Source organism: Canis lupus, chromosome 30 (genome assembly GCF_003254725.2).
Source record: "Canis lupus dingo isolate Sandy chromosome 30, ASM325472v2, whole genome shotgun sequence".
NCBI classification, from domain to species: domain Eukaryota; kingdom Metazoa; phylum Chordata; class Mammalia; order Carnivora; family Canidae; genus Canis; species Canis lupus.
In genome coordinates, this window is record NC_064272.1 from 8537475 (window position 1) to 8563300 (window position 25826).

General features: G+C 41.2%; 2 protein-coding genes and 1 pseudogene across 20 annotated transcripts in view; 1 reads left to right on the forward strand and 2 right to left on the reverse strand.

Annotated features, from left to right (window-relative positions):
* Window positions 1-25826, forward strand: part of NUSAP1 (nucleolar and spindle associated protein 1) — a 77065-nt gene that overhangs the window by 16067 nt on the left and 35172 nt on the right. For 5 of the 11 annotated variants that reach the window (XM_049104393.1, XM_025473144.3, XM_049104398.1 and 2 more), the window contains exon 3: window positions 21055-21107. In XM_049104393.1, coding sequence (XP_048960350.1) covers window positions 21087-21107 — 21 coding nt within the window. In that variant the 5' untranslated portion in view covers window positions 21055-21086. Of the gene's footprint in view, window positions 1-21054; window positions 21108-22334; window positions 22597-25826 lie in introns of those variants that run through there. The other 6 variants (XM_049104391.1, XM_049104394.1, XM_049104390.1 and 3 more) reach the window with 6 other exon arrangements.
* Window positions 679-5322, reverse strand: LOC112675421 (60S ribosomal protein L34-like; annotated as a pseudogene).
* Window positions 679-22257, reverse strand: OIP5 (Opa interacting protein 5). 9 transcript variants are annotated; one of them, XM_049104406.1, is made up of 6 exons: window positions 21808-22257; window positions 21491-21557; window positions 18082-18114; window positions 16816-16933; window positions 12383-12464; window positions 679-6221 (listed from the first exon to the last, which is right to left on the reverse strand). In XM_049104406.1, exons 1-5 carry the CDS (start codon window positions 22127-22129, stop codon window positions 12426-12428), a joined length of 579 nt encoding a protein of 192 aa, XP_048960363.1. In that variant the 5' UTR covers window positions 22130-22257; the 3' UTR covers window positions 679-6221; window positions 12383-12425. The 9 variants fall into 9 exon arrangements, with proteins under 9 accessions (XP_048960363.1, XP_048960360.1, XP_025328931.1 ...); XM_049104403.1 differs by having other exon boundaries at window positions 16811-16933; window positions 21808-22239; XM_049104405.1 differs by lacking the exon at window positions 679-6221 and adding an exon at window positions 6263-6611 and having other exon boundaries at window positions 21808-22244.

A 25826-nucleotide genomic window follows, 5' to 3' on the forward strand; every position in this document is an offset into this window, starting at 1 on the left:
AAAGCTTTTAATGCCAGGTAAACAGAAGCAGGTTTTCCCATTTTGAAAAAAATGCCATTTATTTTACTTGATGAAGAAAATAGATCAGTTTATTGTAGTAGCTTAAAATTTTTGAGAAGATTCCTGACTTTGAAATAACCCTTTTAAGTACAAATGATCATGACAAATAGTGTACAAATGGAATTCCTACATGAGTGGCCTATACAGAAGAGAATTCAGAGTTAGACTAGATGATTCTCACTAGGCCCCTCCCAGGTTTTATGTTACATAATTGAAAAATAATTTTTTTTTGAGAGACACAAACAAAGGCAGAGGGAGAAGCAGGCTCCCCACGGGGAGCCTGATGAGGGACTTGATGCCAGAACTCCGGGATCACACCCTGAGCCACCCAGGCGTCCCGAAAAATAAATTTTTAAAAGTCATTTTAACTTGTTTTCTTTGCTGTAGGATTTCACTCCAAACACCTTTGGGATTGTTTTAAGTGTAAATGGTAACTTTCCAGTAGTTCAGAACTGAAGTAGACTTCCAGTCATTGCAGTGTTAGACTCCACTTAAGTACAGGAAGTAAAATACTATATCTCATATGTACATTTTCTCTGCCACGTACTGATTACATCCGTCAACTAATGAAACCAGTAAAGATAGAATAAGAGTTTCTCTCTGTTCCCATTATTCCACAAAAGCATATAGTTTAAATACCAAACAAACATCACAGATTTCTCTAGGAATTTTTACTTCTCAACCTCCTTTAAAATCAAAAGAATTATAAGATTACTGACAATTTTCAAAAGGTTTTATCTCCTTTGGTGATAGTTTGCCATGCCATCAATTTTCCTCTTTCCAGGGGTAAGAATGGTATTCTGAGTAATACATTATCACCAGTCCTTAACAGTGATAGTCTTGGCACTTACCTTAAAACCACCCATCGAGGGGAAAAAAAAAAAAAAAAAACACCCATCGCTTACAGAGTCACAGTGTGATTCACCTGTTTTTATTTATTGTCCTATAAGTACAGTTGTTGCTGTTTGTACTTGCTGTTCTGCATTTTTTCACTGCACCATTGGTACATAATGTTAAAAAGAATTTCATTGAATGTTTATAAGTATTACAAAAGGCAGCTTTTTAATCTATGCATCCTTGGGATTTCAGAAATTTTATTCTTTGATGTAAAAGGGGACTGCTGTACAAGTTGGAAACTCTGCACCTGTGTGTGTGTGTATATATATACATACATATATATATATATATATATTTTTTTTTTTTTTGGCAATAAAGCAGCATGGGCTGAGAATGCACTGAAACTTCACTGTGTTACTCATTACTTGGATTGGGTAATTTCTAATCATGCAGTAAGTTACTGAGATGGGAAGAGCCAAGGCAGAGACCTGGACTGAGGTAGGCTCCAGATAGCAGAAAAGACCAAAGATTTGGGTGTTGATACCAAGTTGTAGCAGTTTCTGCTATAGTCCAAGGAAACTGGCAGCCATCTGAACAAAGAGGCATTCCATTTAAACTTAGGTATTCCCACCTTTAGAGCCAACCTTATGCTAGGTAATTAGCAAAATGTTTAGTTTCTGGTAAGGAAATAGCTAAGTACAGTAATAGTACTAATAAAACCACTGCAGGGAATCCTTCCTATCTGAAATATATAAAGCATTTTAAATGCTTTTACATTGAATATTTAAATATTAGCTAAATTAATTAAAGAGGCTTATTAACACGGAGATCCTTGGGTGGTAGCGTGTGTGGCTGAGTCAGTTAAGCATCTGACACTTGATTTCAGCTCAGGTCTTGATCTCAGGGTTGTGAGTAAGCTCCACTCTGGGGGTGGAACCTACTTAAAAAAGAAAAAAAGTTCCTTTTTGATTCAGGGGAAAGTTATGTCAAGTTTAAAGTAAGAAAGTAGACCTTAAAAAAAAAAAAAAAAAGCAGATCTTATAAACTTCCTTGGGATTGGCTATCCTCAAATGGAGAAGAACCTAAGCTATGTCATTTTTGTGGTATAATCACTAAGAGTTTTCCCTGTGATTTATGACCATTCATTTAGCACACACTGATATACTCCAATCCCAGGTACTGTGCTAGATGTTAGGGTTACAAAAATGGAGATAGTCTTTACTGTTAACTCAGGAGCTTAAAAGTTTACAACTCAGGAGGAATTTCAATATGCAGTTTTATTCTTAGGACTACAGAATTTTGAAAATACTGTATTCAACATATACAATGCTAAATGGTATCACATTGGAGCAAAGTAGACAGTATCTTAATATAAATCATTGATGTTTGTTAGACTTTCATAGGAACTTTTTTTGTTTTTAAGATTTTATTTATTCGTGGGAGACAGAGAGGCAGGCTCCATGCAGGGGGCCCGATGTGGGACTCAACCCCAGCACACCAGGATCACACCCTGGGTATGAAAGCAAGCACTCCACCGTTGAGCCACCCAGGCGTCCCTCATAGGAACTCTTATACCACCCAAAGACTCCTTTAAAAGGGGAATTAAAAAGCCAACCATTTATAATATCAGTGTAACATTTATGGGAGACATAAAATCAAGACTGTAAATGCACATACATGCCTTTGACTTTCCCACTTTAGGACTCACTCTTACAGAAATACCAGTACAGATTTGCAAAGATAGGTACAAGGGTCCAATACAAGAATGGTTAGGTTTGGATACATTCACATCACTGAATCATACAGGTCTTAAATAAAATAGTTTGCATATGGGCTGGTGTGGAAAGTTGTGATATTTATTGTGTGAAAAGCAGAATACTGTGAAAGATAAAGCTTTGTTTTATGTCTAATACATGAACATCCACATGCATAGAAGATATTTTTTGAGCACCTAGTATGTGCTAAGCACTGCTGTAATTACATTAGATGTATTTCTTAATTTATTGAATCTTCACTACAGCCCTAGCTATTTTTTAAAGATTTAAGTAATCCCTACAGTCATTGTGGGGGCTGGAGATCAAGAGTCACATGGTCTTCTGAGCCAACCAGGCACCCCTGGCTTTTTTTTTTTTTTTTTTTTTTCTTTTAAACAGAATAAGCCTGAATTTCTCAAAAAAGCTTCATTTTTTAAAAAAGATTTATTCATGAGAGACACAGAGGCAGAGACAAAGGCAGAGGGAGAAGCAGGCTCCATGGAGGGAGCCTGACATGGGACTCAATCCCAAGTCTCCAGAATCTGGCCCTGGGCTGAAGGCAGCGCTAAACCGCTGAGCCACAGCTTGGGCTGCCCCAAGCTTCAGTTTTTAATTTAGCTTTCTGACGCTGTGCTTGTGCTTTCAACACTTTCACAATGATTTTCTGCTCCTCAATAAGGAAAGCATACTTGATCCCATCATGAACACATACATGGAACCGCCACCCTAGGCCCTGCCGACACATTTTCTCATTGTAGAGAACCTAATAAGAATTGCAGGTCTCACAGCATGTACTTAAAGTCGGCCTAGGCACATGCTACATGTGAATTTGGGGGCTTTCCCAATCTTCCTGGTATAAAGGTAAACGATTCTATCACCAGGGTGATTCTATCACCAGCCTAGTTTTGTTGGAGGCTGTATTGTAGGACAGCCTTTGATAGTATGTCAAATGCTGGGACCATTCTGAATGCCTGTGGATGCCGTCCTCCCCAAAAGGAAAAAACCAACCCTAGTTTTTTGTTTTGTTTTTTAAGATTTTATTTATTTGACAGAGCCAGAAAGCAAAGCAAGAAGCCTGATGCAATGTAGGGCTCGATCCCAGGACCCTGAAGTCATGACCTGAAGGGAGATGCTTAACCAACTGAGCCACCCAGGCACCCCAAAACCAGCCCTAGTTTTAATCCCTATTTTACAAGAAGTGTTGAAGTAAATTCTTCGTGTTCATGGCTAGTAAGATCCAAAACACATGTGAATAGAAATAATTTGGCTCTAGAGCTTCCCAGCATGCTATCCTATGCCTCTCAAAGATGGAAAGGGAAGTGTACTTTGCACCCTTTATTTTCTATTTATATCTGCAATTTTTTTTTCTAGAGTAAGCATTACTGTAATTTGTATTTAGGGGGAAAATATCTAAAGCCAGCCAGCTTAATTTGATGTTAAGTTTAAACATTTACTTTTTTTTTTTTTTTTTAAGATTTGAGAGAGAGCATGCCAGAGAAAGCATGAGCAGCGGGGAGAGGGAAAAGCAGGTTCCCAGCTGAGCAGGGAGCCGGAGATGGGGCTCAATCCCAGGACCCTGAGATCATGACCTGAGCCAAAGGCACATGTCAAGCATGTAATTTTCTATTGAACTCTCTGCCAAATCAGCAAGTCCAGAGATTACGAAAAATAGCTACATAAGAACATACCCACACACAAAAAAATCCCAGGATGATTTAATATAGTATTGATTTATTAGGTCCATTCTTTAGAAAATACGAGTTTTTCTAGTACTTGTTTCTTTTTAAGATTTTATTTATTTATTTATTCATGATAGACACAGAAACAGAGACATAGGCAGAGGGAGAAGCAGGCTCCCTATAGGGATCCCGATGCAGGACTCAATCCCAGGACCCTGAGATCACCTGAGTCGAAGGGAGACACTTAACCACTGAGCCACTCAGGTTCCCTCTGGTACTATTTGTTGCCAAAGATTTCACCCTTATTTATGGAATCAAATTTTGCAACTCAAAAGCATAGAGCAAATCAGAATTTTCTTGTTTAAAATATTTCTAAAGGGAAATGGCTTTATGCAATATAAAGTAGAAAGAATGGAAAGAACTTTAAAAATGGCTGCCAGCTACATCTGAACCAAGTCAACTTTTCTAGACACCACCACTTGGCTGTTTCTTATCTGGATTGGGCTCTTGCCAGCCCCTCAGTAGTCTGCTTGCTTTTCTGCCCCTATAAACCCCTTCTCCACAAGACAACCATAGCAAGGTTCTACAAAAGTGAAACCAAGGCTTCCATTGTTCTTGGGATAAAAACAAACATCCAGGGGGCATCTGAATGGCTCAGCAGAGGAGCATCTGCCTTCAGCTCAGGGTGTGATCTGGGGGGTCCCAGATGGAGTCCTGCATCCAGCTCCACATAGGGAGCCTGCTTCTCCCTCTGCCTGTCTCTGTGTCTCTCATGAATAAATCAATAAAATCTTAAACAACAACATCATCCAATAAGTCCTTGTACCCTCTGGTTTCTGGCCACTAGTTCACCTCCTGCAGGCCTTCTTTTAAGGGCCTCTCCACAGGTCCCCCTCCATTCCCTAATTAACTCCTAGTCTTTCAGACCACTGCTGAAATCCCACTTCCTCAGAGCAGCCTTTCCAACCCCAGGGGTCCGGTAGCTGCTTCATGTGCTGGTAGCTCTAGGTCTCTTTTCTTCAAAACCTTTACTATAGTAATAATTTCACATGTATTCATGTGGTTGTTTGAACGTCCACCTCTAATGAGATTAAAAGCTCTGTGCAGGTAGAGAGTGGCTCTTTTTGCTTACCTTTTATCCCCAAAGTTAGTAGACTTTTATTAAATGAATAATATGACAAGGTACTGAGTGTAAGTGGTATATAAAGCAAAATATGAAAAACAGCATTTTGGTGAATGTTTTATCATTTCTCTCATTATTACCTGGGTAGGCTCAGTTTAGAAATGAAAAGAGAAAGATAAATTGTATATTTTCCAGTTAACTTACTGAATATTACCTACAGAGTATGTTTGTACGTATATTGCATGTAAGAAAAAAAATGTTTTCTATCTTCATCATCACAACTGCTCCATGTAGGAATAAAGTAGTCAACATGAAATACAACTCTGTTTTCATAACAGCCGTATATCTTTATGTCAGACCATTTGCAGGACACTGCCTCTTAACCTACATTTGCAGTAAAATATGTATTCAGAAACAAACATTTATGAAATTGATAAGCTAAAATAAGTTCTTTTATTTATGATAGTCACACAGAGAGAGAGAGAGGCAGAGACATAGGCAGAGGGAGAAGCAGGCTCCATGCACCGGGAGCCCGACGTGGGATTCGATCCCGGGTCTCCAGGATCGCGCCCAGGGCCAAAGGCAGGCGCTAAACCACTGCGCCACCCTAAAATAAGTTCTTAAGGCAAATAGCTATGAAACCTGGGTAGGGGTTTCCTTTGTTTCTCATTTTCTAGACAAAGCTTCACAAATCATTTGGAAAATCAGCCTCAAGGTGAGAATAGAGTTCACATCTCTTCTTAGCCAATCTTTCTTCCTTGAGAACTCCTGTTGATGAAGACAGCAATAAGACCTGAACCTAGTTAAGCTTTATTTTTTTAAAATTTATTTATTTATGACAGTCACACACACACACACACACATACACAGAGAGAGAGAGAGAGAGAAAGAGAGAGAGAGAGAGAGAGGCAGAGACACAGGCAGAGGGAGAAGCAGGCTCCATGCACTGGGAGCCCGATGTGGGATTCGATCCCGGGTCTCCAGGATCGCGCCCTGGGCCAAAGGCAGGTGCCAAACCACTGCACCAACCAGGGATCCCCCTAGTTAAGCTTTAATCCTGGATCAGTTTTCTGGCTTGGGCTGGTCAGGAGTTCTTTCCTTCAGAATCTTCATCAGTGAATATAAACGAGTATGTGTTAACATTATCTTCTCTTTGAGCTGGGAAGAAAAATAAATCGGTATCAGGGCATCTTGAGCTTAATACTTATTTTGATGATTTTAGAAGCCACTTCAAATTTAAACCAGTGGTTGATAGCTGGTAATGTCTCAACACATTACATAAATATGCTTGTCCTATTTCTTTCTTTCTTTTTTAGATTTTATTTATTTATTAGAGAGAGAGAGAGAGAGGCAGAAACACAGGCAGAGGGAGAAGCAGGCTCCATGCAGGGAGCCCGACCTGGGACTCAATCCCTGGTCTCCAGGATCACGCCCTGGGCTGAAGGGGGCACTAAACCGCTAAGCCACCAGGACTGCCCTATTTCTGAAAGAACTTTATGCAACAAACCTCAAGTGCCCAGTAAGATCCTCAGATACAAAGTTTCATGTGAAAAAAGACCAGCCACTGCTGAGCATCACTGCTTCTCCTCCTCCCTCCTTCCTACCCCTTATCGCCAGGTTTAAGTGCCAAATATTGGGAAGGAAGGAAGACAAGAAGAAGGTGGGGTAAGAAAGCTTGTGGAGAAGAACCTCAACTACTCTTCCTCTCCTTTTCTAGGGGCAAGAATCTAACTTTTTTTTTTCTTTGTTCACAGTAACAAATGCCTGTCTTCAAAAGTAGCCCTGGTTGTTGGGTTAGGAACTTGTGTTTGTGGTAATTAGGTTATTTTTGACAAGTTCTTTCACCTAAGAATAGCTATATCAGGAACCAAACTTAATGGTATTATTCAGCTTAGTAAATAAAGTTATCATGGAATACAGAATTATGGATAACAACCTTCTGTTGGGGATCCCTGGGTGGAGCAGCGGTTTGGCGCCTGCCTTTGGCCCAGGGCGCGATCCTGGAGACCCGGGATCGAATCCCACATCAGGCTCCCGGTGCATGAAGCCTGCTTCTCCCTCTGCCTGTGTCTCTGCCTCTCTCTTTCTCTCTCTGTGACTATCATAAATAAATAAATAAATAAATAAATAAATAAATAAATAAATAAATAAATAAATAAAAACAACCTTCTGTTGAAGACAGGTTAACAACACCATCAACAATAAACCATAATTTGAACATAATTTGCACCATTCATAAAATCTGCTTTATATTATCATTTAAGACACAAGAATAATCCATATTCATTAGGAAATGCTGCTTAGGGACGCCTGAGTGGCTCAGCAGTTGAGCTTCTGCCTTTGGTTCAGGGCATGATCCTCGAGTTCTGGGATTGAGTCCCACACCAGGCTCCCAGCATTGAGCCTGCATCTCTCTCTGCCTAAGTCTCTGCCTCTCTGTCTCTCATGAATAAATAAATAAAATCTTAAAAAAAAAAATGCTGCTTAAATTAAAAAAGTAACTCTAGAGCCTCCCCTCCCCCCCCTTTTTAAGATTTTATTTATTTATTCATCAGAGACACAGACAGAGAGAGAGAGGCAGAGACAGTCAGAGGGAGAAGCCAGCTCCAAGCAGGGAGCCCAATGTGGAACTCGATACTGGGACCCCGGGACCACACCCTGAACCAAAGGCAGACGCTCAACTGCTGAGCCACCCTGGCATCCCTAGAGCCTCCCAGTCTAATTGCAGTACCATTGGATGTGGTGAATCATTTCTCTGTTGCCTTCAAGATTGTTTACTCTCCTCATTTTTACTATGATGTATTGGGGTATTATCTCTTCTGTGTTTATCCTATAAGTCCTTTGTGGACTTATTGAGGTTTTGGATATGTAAATTCAGGTTTTTCATCAAATTTGGGGTTTTTTCTACTATTATTTCTTTGAATATCTTTTCTACTTCTCTGTACTCCTTTTGGTATTTATTCTCTTTACCAAAAAATGTTTAGGTATGCCTGATGGTGTCCAAGAGGTCTCTTCAATTCACTTTCCTGCATTTTTTTTTCCCTTCAGTCTCATCAATTTGTCTTCAATTTGCTGATTCTTTCTTTGGGCAGCTCAAATCTGTTCTTGGGCCCCTCTAGTGAGTTTGTAATTTTAGTTATTGTACCTTTTTTTGTTGTTGTTATTGTGCTTTTCAACTCCAGGATTTCCAACCTTTTTCTTTTTTCTTTTTTTTTTTTTTTATAATTTCTAACTCTTTGTGGATATCCTGTATTTGATGAGATATTGTCATCATACCTTCCTTGACTTCTTTAAGCAGTTTCCTTTCGTTTTTTGGACATTTATAGTGGCTGCTTCAAAGGCTTTGTCTGCTAAGTCTAACATCTGGGCCCTTTCCTAGGCAGCTTTAGATGCCTGCTTTTTATCCTATTTATAAGTTATACTTTCTTCTTTGAGTGTTTTCTCGTTTTTTTTTTTGTTGTTGTTGTTGCAAACTGGACATCTTTTTTTTTTTTAGGTTTTTTTTTTTTTTTTTTTAGATTTTTTTCAGTAATCTCCACACCCAACATGGGGCTCGAGCTCACAAGCCAGAGATCAACAGTCACACACTCCACCAACTGAGCCAGCCAAGGTGCCCCACAAACTGGACATTTTAAGTAATATAGCCAACTGTGGATACTAAACACCCACTCTTCATCTTCTTATTGTCCTTTATTTATCTGTTTTCGTGAGCTGGCTAGACTATTTCACTGCTATCTACTTCCCCCACTGTAGGAGACCATGCTGCCAGTCCACAGAAAACAAAGCCTTGGGCAGGTGCGGTCACCTAGAGGACAGTGGGTTCAGCAAGCTGTCTTTCAATGTTGCCTTGGTCAATGTCAGGCTGTCAGCCTCTGCTGGCATCATACCCGAGCCTTCCCTAGTTCCTGGGCTGATTGCTCTCCAGGTTTTGACAATGCCCTGGGACATAAATTGTTCATCAGTCTAATCCAATTAAATTCAGGCCCCACCTTTGTAGGTTAGTCTTTTAAAAGACTGGTAGCCAGTCTTTTTGTTGTTGTTCTGATCCCAGGGGGGCTCTTCTTAGCTGTGTATTCTCTGATTCTGTCTGGTAAACTTCTAACTAATCTATGGTTTAGCTTGTTGCTCTCATGGAACTACCAGCTTCCTCTTAATTGCTTACCTCAAAATGTCCATTTTGGGCTGTACTCTTAGACTTGAATGTCCCCAAGCTTTGTTTCAAATAAAGTCAGTTCCCTTGAGTGGTAGGGGAGGGGGACACTTTGGAGTTCTGTTTTTACAATCTGCCTCTTAGCCCAGCTCCTCCCAACCTAGGGGCCAGTGTCTCTTGGAATGACACCCTTACTTTACAAGCAGAGTGCTGGGTATAGATGCCACTTGTCATCTTCTTGGCTTACCTCGGCCAGTGTGAGACCTCTGCTCTACATGCAAGCTGGGGCAAGAGTGAATGGGTTCCTAATACTTAGCTTGCTGTGCCTTTGATAGAACCTGTACCTACAAATGGCCTTTTTTTTTTTTTTTTTTTTTTTTTTTTTATGATAGTCACAGAGAGAGAGAGAGAGGCAGAGACATAGGCAGAGGGAGAAGCAGGTTCCATGCACCAGGAGCCCGATGTGGGATTCGATCCCGGGTCTCCAGGATCGCACCCTGCAAATGGCCATTTTTGACTGGAATAGAGCTTTTGATGAGAATTACTGATGCCTGCCACTCCTGGAAGATATCACAGCCCTCAACTGAGAGCTATGGCAAAAGGGATCCCTGTGTTCTTGGCTACAGCAGCCCAGATAGAGCCTCCTGCCCTCTCTCTAAGGTAGAGAGGTATGAGAGGCAGTGAGCAGGCTGTGGCACAAATACCACAGGCTTTCACTGTTCTTACTGAGGTTAAATGTGTTCTTTTTTTTTTTTAAAGATTTTATTTATTTATTCATGAGAGACACACACACACACAGAGAGAGAGAGAGAGGCAGAGACACAGAGGGAGAAGCAGGCTCAATGTGGGATCGATGTGGGACTCGATCCCAGACCCCAGAATCACGCCCTGGGCTGAAGGCGGCGCTAAACTGCTGAGCTACCTGGGCTGCCCTAAATATATTTTCTAAAGTAAGTATCTCTTCATTTGCTTTATTCCTTGAAGAACATTTCCTACAGACTTAAAATGGTTGGGTTTTTTTGTAATTTTATTCAGTTATGGCAGTTTTGCTGGGGGTGGGGGAAGGAGGTCCATGGAGCTCCTCTGGCTGCCATTCCAGAAGTTATCTCCCACAGGAGTGAAAAGTTACTGACCCCCCTCATCAACTTTGTTGCTTAGAGCAAAGGTTAGCTAACTGTGACTGCCCATTTATATCAAGTTTTGCTGCAACACAGCCACACCCACTTGTTTATAATACTGTCTGTGGCTGCTTCTGCACTGCAATGGTACAGTTGAGCACTTGAGAATGGTCACAAAGCTTAAAATATTTGTCATCTGGTCATTTATAGAAAAAGTTGCCAACACCTTGCTTAGAGCATGGTTTCATAAGCTTAGTTAGCTATGCAAAACAACACCCTCAAAAATCACTCTTTCCTTGTCCTAAAAGATTCTTAAACTTTAAAAAAAAACAAAAACAAAAAACACCACTGGTTACAAAATGTATAATTAGCAAGGAGTAATATATTAACAATACTAAAAACAAAATGAACGATAAATTCTCAGGTTGGTCTTCTGAGCTTAAGTTATAGCCAAATTTCCACTCAGAATGCATCAGTAAGCTACCGAAACAAAGTTGCTTTTTTCAACTTCAAAACCATCAACAGCTAGAAAACTCATTTAAATAAGAATTCCTAATGATTGTTTCACCACTCTTTCCTGAGACATCTAAACAAGAAGTGCTGTGGAAAGGACAGATCTGGGGCACCAAGTTGGCTCCTTTGGAGGAGCCTGTGACTCCTGATTTGGGGTTATAAATTCAAGCCCCATGTTGGGTGCCAACTATTTAAAAATAAAATCTTTAGGGGCACCTGGGTGGCTCAGTGGTTGAGCATCTGCCTTTGGCTCAGGTCGTGATCCCAGGATCCTGGGATCAAGTACCATTTCTAGCTCCCCGCAAGGAGTCTGCTCCCTTCTGCCTATGTCTCTCTGCCTCTCTCTCTCCGTGTCTCTCATGAATAAATATATAAAATCTTTTTTTTTAATTTAAAAGTAAAAATAAAATCTTTAAAAAAGAGAGAGAGAAAAAGGACAGATCTATGAAAGGTGCAATATCCATTCCCAGCAGAGGAGAGTAGTATAGGAAATACAGGATCTAAGCAGCTTTCTTCCTCCTCCTGAACTGGACCTTACAATATTTGGTTTTGTGTCACAAATTCAATAAGAAATGCCAAACCAGGTATAAAGGATTATTGGAGTATTATACCATGTCATCACCACCAAATTCACTGGAATAAACTGCCAGGAGTTGTCTATACAGGCATACCTCATTTTATTGTGCTTTGCTTCATCACAAAGATCCATGTTTTTTATAAGCTGAAGGTTTGTGGCAACCTTGTGGGAGAAAGTCTATTGGCATCGTTTTTCCAACAGCATTTGCTCACTTCATGGCTCTGTCACATTTTGGCAACTCTCAGAATATTTCAAACTTTTCAATATTATTATATTTATTAGAGTGATCACTAATCAACAATTACAACTTCCTGAAAGCTCAGATAATGGTCAGCATTTTTAGCAATGAAGTATTTTTTAATTAAGGTATGTACATTATTTTAGACACTTAAGTAGACTACAGTATAGTATAGTGTAAACATAACTTTTATATATGGTGGGAAACCAAAATAATAATTTGACTTGTTTTTATTATGGTATTTGTTTTATTGAAGTGGTCTGGAACTGAACCCACAATATCTCTGAGGTATGCCTATATTAAAGGAAACATACAATCACCATGAAATTTTACCTCTGTAACCTTTTCTGGTAGAGACAAGTTGTCAATATCCATCTCAGATGCATTTACTATGGCTTTTGTTTTTAAGAGATAGCTGGATAGAAAATATACAGAGAAAATATTAGTATCAGTTAAGATGATCAATGAACCAAACTTGTCCTCTAAAGCAATGTCAGGCAAAGACAACCTTCTTACAGATTTGTTTCAACATTTGTATTGCATTTTGTAGGAAAAACAAATTCTCAGTTAAGAAATCATTAGAGACCGTCTCATCTTACCCCTTGCCAGCCGGGAATACATAAGACAAAATTATCCCACAACAAATTAAACACAAAAACAAGGGTCCTATGAATAACTAAACTGTATAGCAGTTAGAAGAAAAGTAATCATATGGTAACAAACACTGTTGTTTGCCTACCCAGTAGCCATTCCTAACTTCTTTCTTGCAACGGAACCCAGATTTTGTTTAGGACAGGAGTATGCTCAATCCCAGGAGATGACTCATAACTATTTTAAACCAAGTGTGGCAATCTTATTCCCTCCTGACACATATCTGCTTTCCTACCTTAAGGCAATCATGTTACATAGTTCTGGCCAATAATAAGGACATTTCTGATGATAAAATAGAGACCATTCCCTGTGTTTCCACTTCCCATATCCGCTTCCTTCTGGTTGGAGATGCTATTGTCCATGGATGCAATGCTTATGATTGCAGCAGCAGCCAAGAGAAAAAGGCCAAGAGAACCAGAGATGCTGATCCAGAGCCCAAATGTGGCTGAGCCACTAGAAGACTCCTGGAGCGGCCAATCACTCCACCCCTTACTTATTGAAGCCACTGTCAGTAAGGTTTTCTTCTTCTTCTTTTTAAAGGTTTTATTTATTCATGAGACACACAGATAGAGGCAGAGACACAGGCAGGGAGAGAAGCAGGCTCCATGCAGGGCGCCAGACGTGGGACTCGATCCTGGGACTCCAGGATCACGCCCTAGGCCAAAGGCAGGTGCTAGCTAAATCGCTGAGCCACCCAGAGATTCCCAAGAAACTCTTAATCATAGGTAACAAACTAAGGGTTGCTGGAGAGGAGGGGAGTGGGGGGATGGGGTACCCAGCCATCCAGGTGTCCCAGGTTTTCTTTTACCAGCAAACAAATTCATTCTGATTAACAAAGATAGATTATCTTCCCAGACTCATGCTATACTTTCCTAATTGCTACTTAATCAAAAAGAATATACGAACCTTAGGGTCTCAACTCCTCATTTTTAAAGATTAAGAAATTACTTAAAATCCTATTATACTTTAAAAACGTACATTAAAAATTTTTTTTTGTTATGAAAAACTTAACTTCCCTAAGCAAAAATTCAATTACAGCTCAGCTGGAACAAGTACTTAGAACTGTTTTTAAAGAGGATTTGAGGGCAGCCCGGATGGCTCAGCAGTTTAGCGCCGACTTCAGCCCAGGGCATGATCCTGGAGTCCTGAGATCGAGTCCTGCATTGGGCTCCCCGCATGGAGCCTGCTTCTCCCTCTGCTGGTGTCTCTGTCTCTGTCTCTGTCTCTCTCCTTCTCTCTCTCTGTTTCTCATGAATAAATAAAATCTTAAAAAAAATAGAGGATTTGAGGTTACTAATAACACACATTTAGAAATACTTTTCCCTAATAAGACAAAATCAGAGAGGGAGAGAAACCATAAGAAACTTTTTTTTTTTTTAAGATTTTATTTATTTATTCATGAAAGACACAGAGGAGAGAGAGGCAGAGACACAGGCAGAGGGAGAAGCAGGCTCCGTACAGGGAGCCCAACGTGGGACTCGATCCTAGGACTCCAGGATCACGCCCTGGGCCAAAGGCAGGCACTAAACCACTAAGCCAGCCAGGGATTCCCCTCTTTTTTTTTTTTTTTTTTTTAAGGATTTTATTTATTTATTCATGAAAGACACAGAGAGAGGCAGAGACACAGGCAGAGGGAGAAGCAGGCTCCATGCAGGGCGCCAGACATGGGACTCGATCCTAGGACTCCAGGATCACGCCCTAGGCCAAAGGCAGGTGCTAAATCGCTGAGCCACCCAGAGATTCCCAAGAAACTCTTAATCATAGGTAACAAACTAAGGGTTGCTGGAGAAGAGGGGAGTTGGGGGATGGGGTAACTGGGTGATGGATGCAACTGATGAACCACTAAATTCTACCCCTGAAACCAATAATACATTTTGTTAATTGAATTTAAATTAAAAATAAACTTTATATTTCAAAAACAAAAAATATTTTTCCCCTCTTTAAACTTAATTCTAGAAATTATTTAAGAAAAAATTAGAAATTAATAAATTATCAATCCCATTCAAGTATATTTCCTGTTGAAAATCTGCAGTGAAAGAAAAAATTGCAGTGAAGAACAAAGTGTATACCTAATACACTTTGAACAACCTTATGAATAAAAAAGACCATTGTTATTTATGGGTTTTATTATTTAGTCATATATAGCTCAGCTAGAAACACTGATCTAAGCACATTAGAGAAAATGTTTAATGAAACAAAAATGAGCTTTGGAGTTAAGACACAGATGAAAATCTTAGCTCTCCACCTGAGTCCCAGTTTTCTCATATAAAGGACTTAGTGAGGGATGCCTGGGTGGCTCAGCGGTTGGGTACCTGCCTTTGGCTCAGGTTGTGGTCGTGGGATCCAGGATCGAGTCCCACATCGGGCTCCCTGAATGGAGCCTGCTTCTTCTCTGCCTGTGTCTCTGCCCCTCTCTCTGTCTGTGTCTCTCATGAATAAATAAATAAAATCTTAAAAAAAAAAAAAAAAAAAAGGACTCAGTGAGGTAAGAATAATGCTTGGCACAAACTAGCTCATCAATCCCTGTTTTTGTTTTTTTTTTGGTTTAATGGTCAAGTAAAAACTATGATAGATGTTTCAGTTTGTTATAAAAAAGAAAAAAGCTGGGGATCCATGGGTGGCTTAGCGGTTTAGCGCCTGCCTTAGGCCCAGGGTGTGATCCTGAAGTCCTGGGATCGAGTCCCACATCGGGCTCCCTGCATGGAGCCTGCTTCTCCCTCTGCCTGTGTCTCTGCCCCTCTCTCTCTCTGTGTGGCTCTAATGAATAAATAAATAAAATCTTTAAAATATAAAAAAATAAAAAACAAAAAAGCTCAAGTGACAGGAAGATAAAGATCCAAAGTACTACATAAGAAGGAACAAGAAGTACAATACATTATTTTTCTATTAGGCCACGTCATTTTTTACTTTTTTGGGGTATCTATCTGCTTTATTCTTTTCTGCAGACAAGATTTCACTGCATCTACATGCATAATACAGAAAATAGCTACCTTAAACCTAGAGCTTTCATTTCCCAACTTCAGCACCAGTACCATCTACAAGTGACCAGTGTCTCTGGGTCCTTATTTCAAACCTAGAGTAGAAAGCCTAACTGGCTTAGCTTAGGTCAAGTATTCATTCTTGATCCCATCACCTGAGAGTAGTATCACACATGATAAAAAACATGGCCACAAGGTCCCACTCTATGGGGAAAAAAAATAGGGGCTGGGCACAAGCCCAGTAAGTATCTATTACAATATTATTTTGCAAAAACCTACGTTCCAGAAATTTCTGTAACAAAAGAACACCCTCTCATTTATCCCATGGTATGCTTATTAAAACATCTAAGACATCTAAAATGAGCATAATGTCATGAACTATATTTTGGCCCAACTGACCTTCTTTTTGAGTAATAGTGCCTTGCTGTAGCACTTTTTTGGTACAAGTATTCTACCTTTTCTAGAAGCTCTTTTAAAATGTATTGAGGGCAGCCCAGGTGGCTCAGCGGTTTAGTGCCACCTTCAGCTCAGAGCCTGATCCTGGAGACCTGGGATCGAGTCCCATGTCAGGGAACCTGCTTCTCCCTCTGCCTGTGTCTCTGTCTCTGTCTCTGTCTCTCTCTCTCTCTCTCTGTGTCTCTCATGAATAAATAAAAATCTTTAAAAAAAATATTCTTATAAATGAATGAATGAATGAATGAATGAATGAATGAAGGGACGCCTGGGTGGCTCAGCAGTTTAGCGCCTGCCTTAGGCCCAGGGTGTGATCCTGGAGTCCCGGGATCGAGTCCTACGTCAGGCTCCCTGCATGGAGCCTGCTTCTCCCTCTGCCTGTGTCTCTGCCTCTCTCTCTCTCTCTCTCTGTGTATCCCATGAATAAATAAATAAAATCTTTAAAAAATAAAAATAAAATGTATTTGATAGGGATGCCTGGGTGGCTCAGCGGTTGAGAGTTTGCCTTCGGCTCAGGGTATAAACCTGGGGTCTGGGATCAGAGTCCCACATTGGGCTCCTTGTGTGGAGTTTGCTTTTCCCTCTGCCTATGTCTCTGCCTCTCTCACTCTCTCCCTGTCTCTCGTGCATAGATATTTTTAAAAAATGTATTTGATAAAGAATATCTAAGTCTACTCACCATACCATTTCATCACTGGAAAGGCAAAAGTGACCTCTCAAGGCAGCCAGAGCAGCATGGGTAGAATACAAATGGAAACCAATGGGAACACCACAGGAATTACAGAATAAAAGGTTGTAAGTGCTGGAATGAAAAACAGAATGTGGGTATGAAAATCAGAGAAGAAATATAAAATAACCAGTCTCTGAAACCAGTTCCCCTAAAAACTGCGCTTTAATAGGACTGAAACCGAAGAAATGGGATCATATTCAAGAAAGGTTAACTCAGCCTTCAATATAATTACATCCTAGATTCTTAGGGATGTCCAACTGTCACTTATAGTATAATCCACATTTGAAAAGCAGAAAAAGAGCTAACTAATCATATTAACATTTAAACATATAAAACTACACATGGGGCAGCCCCGGTGGCGCAGCGGTTTAGCGCCGCCTGCAGCCGAGGGCATGATCCTGGAGTCCCGGGATCGAGTCCCACGTCAGGCTCTCTGCATGGAGCCTGCTTCTCCCTCTGCCTGTGTCTCTGTCTCTCTCTCTCTCTGCATCTCTATCAATAAATAAATAAATAAAATTTAAAAAAATAAATAAATAAATAAAACTACACATGACCATATAAATTAGCTACCATTAAACCACTTTCTAAATTGAGAAAAATAATCAAGTTGGAGTTTACTAAACAATTTATTGGGCAGCCCCAGTGGCCTAGTGGTTTAGCGCCACCTCCAGCCCGGGGTGTGATTCTAGAGACTGGGGATCAAGTCCCACATCAGGCTCCCTGCATGGAGCCTGCTTCTCCCTCTGCCTGTGTCTCCGCCTCTCTCTCTCTCTCTCTCTCTGTGTCTGTCATGAATAAATAAATAAATAACCTTTTAAAAAAATTTATTAATAGAACACAAATCAGAATTTTTCTCTTGCATATGTAAAAAAAAAAAAAAAATCCAGACAAAATGCCAAAAGAGAAAAAAGAAAAGAAATCCTATTACTCTAGCATGTCATCTATTTCCTTTCCTTTTTTTTTTTTTTAAACATTTTATTTATTTATTCATGAGAGACACACAGAGAGAGAGAGAGGCAGAGACACAGGCAGAGGGAGAAGCAGGCTCCATGCAGGGAGCCTGACATGGGACTCGATCCCAGGGCTCCAGGATCAGGCCGAGGGCTGCACTAAACCACTGAGCCATCTGGGCTGCCCAATTTCCTTTTCTTTTATCTGAAAGATACTGGATGAGGAAATAGGTAATGATTCTAGTTACACCACTTGGGTAAGTCACTCACCATATTTGCTGGTACATAAGACATATCCAAATACTGCAGAGAAATATTTTAAGAAAAAATTAACTATGTTTCATCAGGCATGTACTGAAAACTATATGTATGTATGTATGTATTCATTCATTCATTCTCTGTCCCCAATATGGGGTTCAAACTCATGACCCTGAGATCAAGAATTGCATGCTCTTCCAACTGAGTCAGCCAGGCACCCTCTGAAAACAATTTTGAAGTGGTTTGGTAAGGGAGAAAATTATTTGTATAAATATAATACACTATACAGAAAAACTGCACTAACAGCATAAAAATCACATGACTATAAAGAAAAATATTTCTTGTCAATGGATATAAAAAAAACCCCAAGCAACACAACATCTCAAATTCATTGGTAAATTAAGTCCTATTCCACACATGTAGAACTGTATTTTTGTGAATATGGTAACCAAAAAGCAAGCCATGAAATAAAGTTGCATTAATTTGAATGAATTCCTATGTAGGAATAATGGTATCAGACAAAGCACAGTACCTACAGAAAAATGTCTGATAGATACTAATATATGGCACAGGGCAAAATGTGAAAAAAAATTCCAAAATTCTGCTTATGTGTACAATATAAAATATTTCAATGAATATTAGTCTAATGGGTCACAATTCCTTCAAAAATGAAGATTTGCATTACCACACCAGGTAAAGAACTATGACTAGCTGAGTGTTTGCTAAAGGCATAAGGCATAAGGCATACAGATGGGTAGTGGAAGAAGGTAGTTATAAATATCAGCTCTGACCAGGTGACCGGTTACAGAAATGAGGACTGTAACTGTCATGAGTATTTCTTCCTTGCTTTGTTATGAGTAGGTCTGTGTGTCGGTTTATCTCTGTTCTTCGCTTATTCCCTTACTATATAAATAAGATCATACTTTGTATCATACTATATCATTCTATTTAAGTATTATTGATTTTAGGGACACCTGGGTAGCTCAGCAGTTGAGCATCTGCCTTCAGCTCAGACGTGATCCCAGCTCCGGGGATCAAAATCGAGTCCCACATCGGGCTCCCTGCAAGGAGCCCACTCCTCCCTCTGCCTATGTCTCTGCCCCTCTCTCTGTCTTTCATAAATAATAAAATCTTTAAAAAAAATGTTTAAGTACTATTGATTTTGTATCACAGTATTTAAGTTATGAGAGATCAAGGAGAAATGTAAACATTACTTAAGGACTTTATTTCCTTTTCCAGAGAAGGGGTTAGTGTGTTTTCAGTTGTATGTAGGATAGTTGTAACATGTTAGACAGAATTATGACTTTGTTATTGTCTTTTTTTTAAGACTTTATTATTTATTTATTTATTTAATTTATTTATTTATTCACGAGACACACATACACACACACACACACACACACACACAGAGGTAGAGACACAGGCAGAGGGAGAAGCAGGCTCCATGCAGGGAGCCTGATGTGGGACTCGATCCCAGGTCTCCAGAATCAGGCCCTGGGCCGAATGCGGCACCAAACCACTGAGCCACCTGGGCTGCCCTTGTTATTGTCTTTATTTGGAGATTAAGTTATAATTTTAGGAGATACATGTGGGTGCCAGGTTAACAAGTGATGGTTACATTTTATGTGTCCACTTGACTAGGCCACATGGTACCCACTCTGAATGTGTGAGTGTTTTTGAATGAGATTAATATTTGAATCAGTACACTAAGGAAAGCAGAATTTCCCCATTTGAGTGACCTTCATCTAATTAACTGAAGGTCTGAATAGAACAAAAAAGGTGAGAGTAAGGGGAAACTCCTCTTGACTAATTGCTTTAAGTTAAGCCATTTTTTACTCCCTGCCTTTGAACTTGAACTGAAATGTAGGCTCTTCTCTGGTCTAGAGCCTTCTGGCTTTTGGATTGGAACTTACAATTTTGGCTCTCCCACAGACTTGGACCAGGTCTAAACCACTGACTCTTCTGTGTTTCCAGCTTACCAAATACAGCTCTTGGGACTTCTCACCCTCCATAATCACTTGAACCATTTCCTGATAATACATCTCTTCCTGCCAAATCCCATGGCTCTCCTAATTCTAAAAGTACACAAACACATGAGAATTTCCCTCCAGTGTTTTACAAACTATCTAGATTAGTACCGTCCAACAGAGACATAATGAGAGCCACATAAGTAATTTAAAATTTTCTATTAGTCTTGTTAACAAATTCAAAAGCAACAGGTGAAATTAGTTTTCATACATTTTAGACTACCCAATATATCAAAAATATCATTTCACCATATAAATATTTATTTTATTATTATTTTTTAAGATTTTATTTATTCATGAGAGACAGAGCGAGAGGCAGAGACACAGGCAGAGGGAGAAGCAGGCTCCATGCAGGGAGCCCAATGTAGGACTGGATCCCAGGACTCCAGGATCATGCCCTGAGCCAAAGGCAGGCGCTTTAATCACTGAGCCACCCAGGCGTCCCATAAATATTTTTAAACTGTTATTTTTTTTGTATCAAGTTTCAAAATCCAGTGTGTATTTTGCACTCACAGTATTTCTCAATTCAGGATGGCCATATTTTAAGTGTTCAACAGCTATATGTGGCTAATGGTTACAGTATTTGACAGCATGTGTCTACATGCATTATCCTATTCTACGAAAGATATTTGGAGAGCTCCTGCGTCTGGCCCCAAATGACCCAATTCCAAGCAAGCCACCACTCTTTTTCACCCAATACCCTTTGGGTGGAAAGAGGACACTCTGGCATGGATACTAAGTAAAGCAACTAAAAATTCCTGTAACTTATTTAACCCTAAAACTGAACAGAACTGTGGTCAGAATGTTCTGCTGTTAAGCCAACACTCAAAATCGAGGAGCCTTGTAATACTATATTCATTGAATATTTTATGGTCACTTGGAGATCAAAGCACAGACTAAATGCAAAGTTTACCGGCAGTATTCAAGTACATAACATTCAACTTGTGTTCTTCCCCAGGTTCCCTGGATTCCAAAAGAATTAGTCCTACCATGGCTTATTACAAACTCCAGGTAAAATGCAAATTTAAAAGTCCTAGTTATTTCAAAGGATTGTATTTTATAGTGATTCTCACTACACAGCAAAAGGTACTTTTCTCCCTTTGCCCATACTAGACACAACTTTCTTAGCCTTACTTCATTTGCACAAGCCACTAGAGATGTGGCCCTCAGAAAGATCTTAAAATCTACACACAAACACAACCTTTCCATTTCATTAATACATCAAGTTCCTACAAAGTCTCAAACAGGTAAAAGAAACATCCTTCAAACAGAGTAAGGACTGAATAAAGTTTTCCTCTAGCGCAAATAAGAACTATTTTCCCCTTCTACATGTCGGTTCTAGGCTCCTCAGTCTTACTGAGGGACTAGAAACCAATCGAGATCTCAGTACATACCTGCCTTTGAGCAAACCTTCAATGCCAACTAGGAAGGGAGCGTCCAAAACCACGTTATTTGTGGCTCCTAAGAAGACAAACAGGGGTCAGATGGAGTACCTGTGAAGCCTTGAAAGGGAAAACCTACCAGCTACAGGTAGACTCATCGTGGCCACAAAAATCATGAAAAGTTGCCACCACCCCTGCCAGGCAATGGGGTTAATTTCCTTCCAAATCTTCACCCTGGTTTTCACCACCCGCTCTGGACCATCCCGTGAGAGAGAGGGAACCCCCGCTCTGGCCCTCCTCCACCTCCCTCAGGCTCCGCCCCCACTCACTGGAGAAGACCACGGCCCCGAGGGACCGCGACAGGTCCCAGGCGAGGTGCACAGAGTCAGCGAGCACGGCGTGGCACTGTGCGCATTGGAACACGGCGCACCTCTCGGGCTGCAGCCACGACGGCAGCCGCGGGCCGGACGGCAGCTTCTCCGCACCTAGGCCCGCGGGGCCAAGCGGCGAGGACCCGTTCACTACCTGCGTGTCCCACTCCATAGAAGTCGTACAAGAAGATTCGTCAGTTGTCTTCTTAGCGCCGTCACAAAAGTCACCCCGCGGCAGCTTTGCAGATGGCAAACGGTGCCGCCGCGGCCGAGCGGCCATTTTCCCGCAGCCCGCGCCTCCGCTTCAAACACGCACCTGGCCCCGCCCAAGCACAATTCCTGCATCCTCATTGGACGTCGTGAGCCCGGCGCTCCGCCCCGCCCCACTGCCTGGACACGCCCTTCGGCGCCCAAGCGTTGTTGGGGGGTGGGGGGAAACTTGCGGCTGATGGGTGGAGCATCGTTGTTTCTATTGGTCAGCGCCGGGAAACCCCGCCTTCACGGCATTTTTAACCAATAGCAGTGCAGTATTTTCAATTTAAACTCTCTATAAAGCTCGGTTTGGCCAACGCTCTCCGTGGCGCCCGAGTTTTGAACTGCTTTGCTGTGTTTGGGGTACCCGTCCTCTGCGTGGTCGCCTGGATGCAGCTCGCCATGGCCATACCCTCCCTTGAGGAGCTTGACTCCTTCAAGTACAGCGACCTGCAGAACTTGGCCAAGAGTCTCGGCCTCCGGGCTAACCTGAGGGTACGAAGCGGGTAACGGGCGGGGCATTAAGGGCGGCCTCTGGGAGACCTGGTGGGAAAGGACTGAACGGGAGCCCGCTCCGCCCCGGGCGGACGGAGCTAGCTGTCCCTCCGACTACGCAAAACGGAGAGGAGGCCATAGTATCCGCCTTATTTTGAGGCTGACTTTTCTGGGGGATCACATAGGCCTTGACTTAAAAAAGGTTTGTTTGGTTTGGCTTTATTAGAAGTACTCCGGAGTTAATCTAGGAAATGCAGGCTCAGGGATGCTGTGTCTAATTCAGGTTGTTAGGCGGTCGCGGAAATCATTGTCTTGGCTTTTGGAAAAATCGGAACAGCAACAATTCTGTGAATTGTAAATGAGCCCCAAACCCCTTAATACTCAATTGGAGGACCTGGAGGAAAGGATGACTTTTTTAGAGGACCACCGCGTGGAGAAGTTTTTATAACGCAGCCCTGACCTAGAATTGATCGTTATTTTGTTATTACCATTGTGCTAGTGTTCTGTTTCAGAACTGGTAAGGCCTTTGACTCCGACGCTGCAAAACGTTGAGGGGAAAATGTGGGGATGCAATTTGGAATTGGGGCCTATATGTTCTTTAGTGGAGTTTTCCCACAGAATACTTACGGGTACTCTGGAGGTGTGCTCTGCAGGGCGTGGTATGTACACTGCGTAATGCCTAAATCAGGCATTACAAATGTTTTTAAGAGATTTTAAAAAAACTAATCAGTGCCCAGGTACCTGTTAGGGCTTATAGTAAAGGAGTGTCTTTGGAGGTAAGATTTTATTTATTCATGAGAGTCGCAGAGACCTAGGCAGAGAGAGAAGCAGGCTCCCTGTGGGGAGCCTGATGCGGGACTGGATCCCAGGACCCCCATCACCACCTGAGCCAAAGGCGGACGGTCAAGCACTGAGCTACCCAGCTGCTCCTGAGCTGTAGTTTTTTTTAATGGCATCCCCAATACTACTTCATAAACAAAGCCTTAATTCCTTTTTTTTTTAATTTTTATTTATTTATGATAGTCACACACACAGAGGGAGAGAGAGGCAGAGACACAGGCAGAGGGAGAAGCAGGCTCCATGCAGGGAGCCTGACGTGGGACTCCATCCCAGGTCTCCAGGATCACGCCCTGGGCTGAAGGTGGCGCTAAACCGCTGAGCCACCCGGGCTGCCCCACTATATGCTTTTAAAGCAGTTTAATTTCAGGTACTCTCTTTGAGCACTTGTAGGCTTTCTCCTTGCACTCTGGTTGTGTATCGTGTTATCCTCTCCACTAAAAGTTAAGTTCCTTGAACAAGAATCTTATCCATGCTCCTTGGAAGGTCTTTACAACACTAAGGCAGTATATCTTATATAGGAGATGCTGAATAATTATTTTCAGCTTGTTGGCAGTGCTAGAATAATGCTCCAGACAGTGGCAAGAGAGTTACAGTGGAGGCTTCCTAAATTCAGAGCTCTGGATTACATGAAGGCCTCAATTACCGTTTGGGTTTCTGAAGAGTTACTTCAAGTAAGATCTTTTCTTTTTTTAAAAAAGATTTTATTTATTTATTCATGAGAGACACAGGGAGAGAGAGAGGGGCAGAGACACAGGCAGAGGGAGAAGCAGGCTCCATGCAGGGAGCTTGACGCGGGGCTCGATCCCGGGTCTCCAGGATCACACCCTGGGCTGAAGGCGGCGCTAAACCGCTGAGATCTGCCCGTGAGATCTTTTTCTAAAAGTCCCTCTTGTAGTTCTCTTCAGGTACCTGATCTGGGTTAGCCGATTATCACCTGTTTTCATAGAGTGGAATAGTAAAATATTTCTGGTCACTATAGACCCCATTGCCTATCTAGCACACAGTACCTGGCACACAGTGGGTGTTAATAAATACTTATTGAGAGGTACTATTTCCCATGGTTGACCATATAAGGCATTATTATAAGCAACTATATAGAAAGACCCGTTTGAGACAATTGAAGAAAATTAAACTTGGACTAGTTATCAAATTAAGGTATATTTAATTTTGTTAGGTATAATAAGGTACTGTGGTTATGTCCCTCTCCTTCCCCCCCCTAACCAGCTGACCCTGCCTGTAGAAAATCCCCTAACCTTGTTGAATGGATTCAAATTTATGACCATAAATTGTAAAATGGGCATTTGATTCTCCTATGCTTCCTTGGTAGTCATTAACCTTCCTGTTTTTGAGGACAATTATTTACTATCTTCTCACCTCAAATTGGCTCCCTTTCCCCTTGATGACTTTTCCTCATAGTTTATGGAAAAATGGATACAGTCAGCTGAGCATTTGCACATGTTTCCACCATCAAACCCTCAGGCCATCCCATACCTGTTGCCTTGTACTCTACCATTGCCTAAAGGCAGCCTTGCTGTTTGTGCTGGGGATCCTTGTTCCCACCTCTAGGGCTACATACCTGCAATTAGCTCCTCTCCCACATCAGTTTCTCCCATTCAGCTGCATGCAATCAGGCCTTAATAGCCTTTAAGAAAAATAAAAATAAAAACCTCTTCCCTGACCATTTGTCTTTCGTTTACTGCTCAATTTCTTTTTTCTTTTCTACTGAAATTGCTCTTACCTAATTATTTTAGGTGCCTCACACCTAAAATAAAATCCAGACTCCTGCCAATGTAATGTGAGAAACTTTGCTCCTGATTTGGAGGGAAATTTTTAAAAAAGAAAACAGTTAAAATTTGACACAATTGAGGAAATTTGATTTGGGGCTACATATCAGAGGATATTAGGAAATTAATATTTTTCCTAGGTATGATAACACATTAGAGGTTATATAGGAGAACAGCCCCTTATTTTTAGGAGGTGTGGCTGATGTATTTAGTGGGAAAATATCGTGATGACTGGAACTTATTTTCAAAGAGATTGGCAAGAAATACATATTATATACATGAGGCAAATATGAGACCATATTAGTGATTGCTGAATCTAGGTGTGGAGGACAAGAGTGTTTATTGTACTGTTTCAGTTTTTCTGTGGACTTGACGTTTTTGTAATAAAAAGTTATTAGGAAGAAACTCACATGTTGTTGTGGCCTGTACCCCTCTACTTGACCCAGCCTCTGGTTCCTTCTGGCCTCTCTGCTCTGGTTCACCCCAGTGTTCACCATGCTCACGACACTGGCTTCTTTCTGTCCTTCAGTTCACCAGCCCACCTCAGGGCTTGATGTGCCCTCTAATGGAATGCTCTCCCCACATCTTCACCTGCTGCTTGTTCAC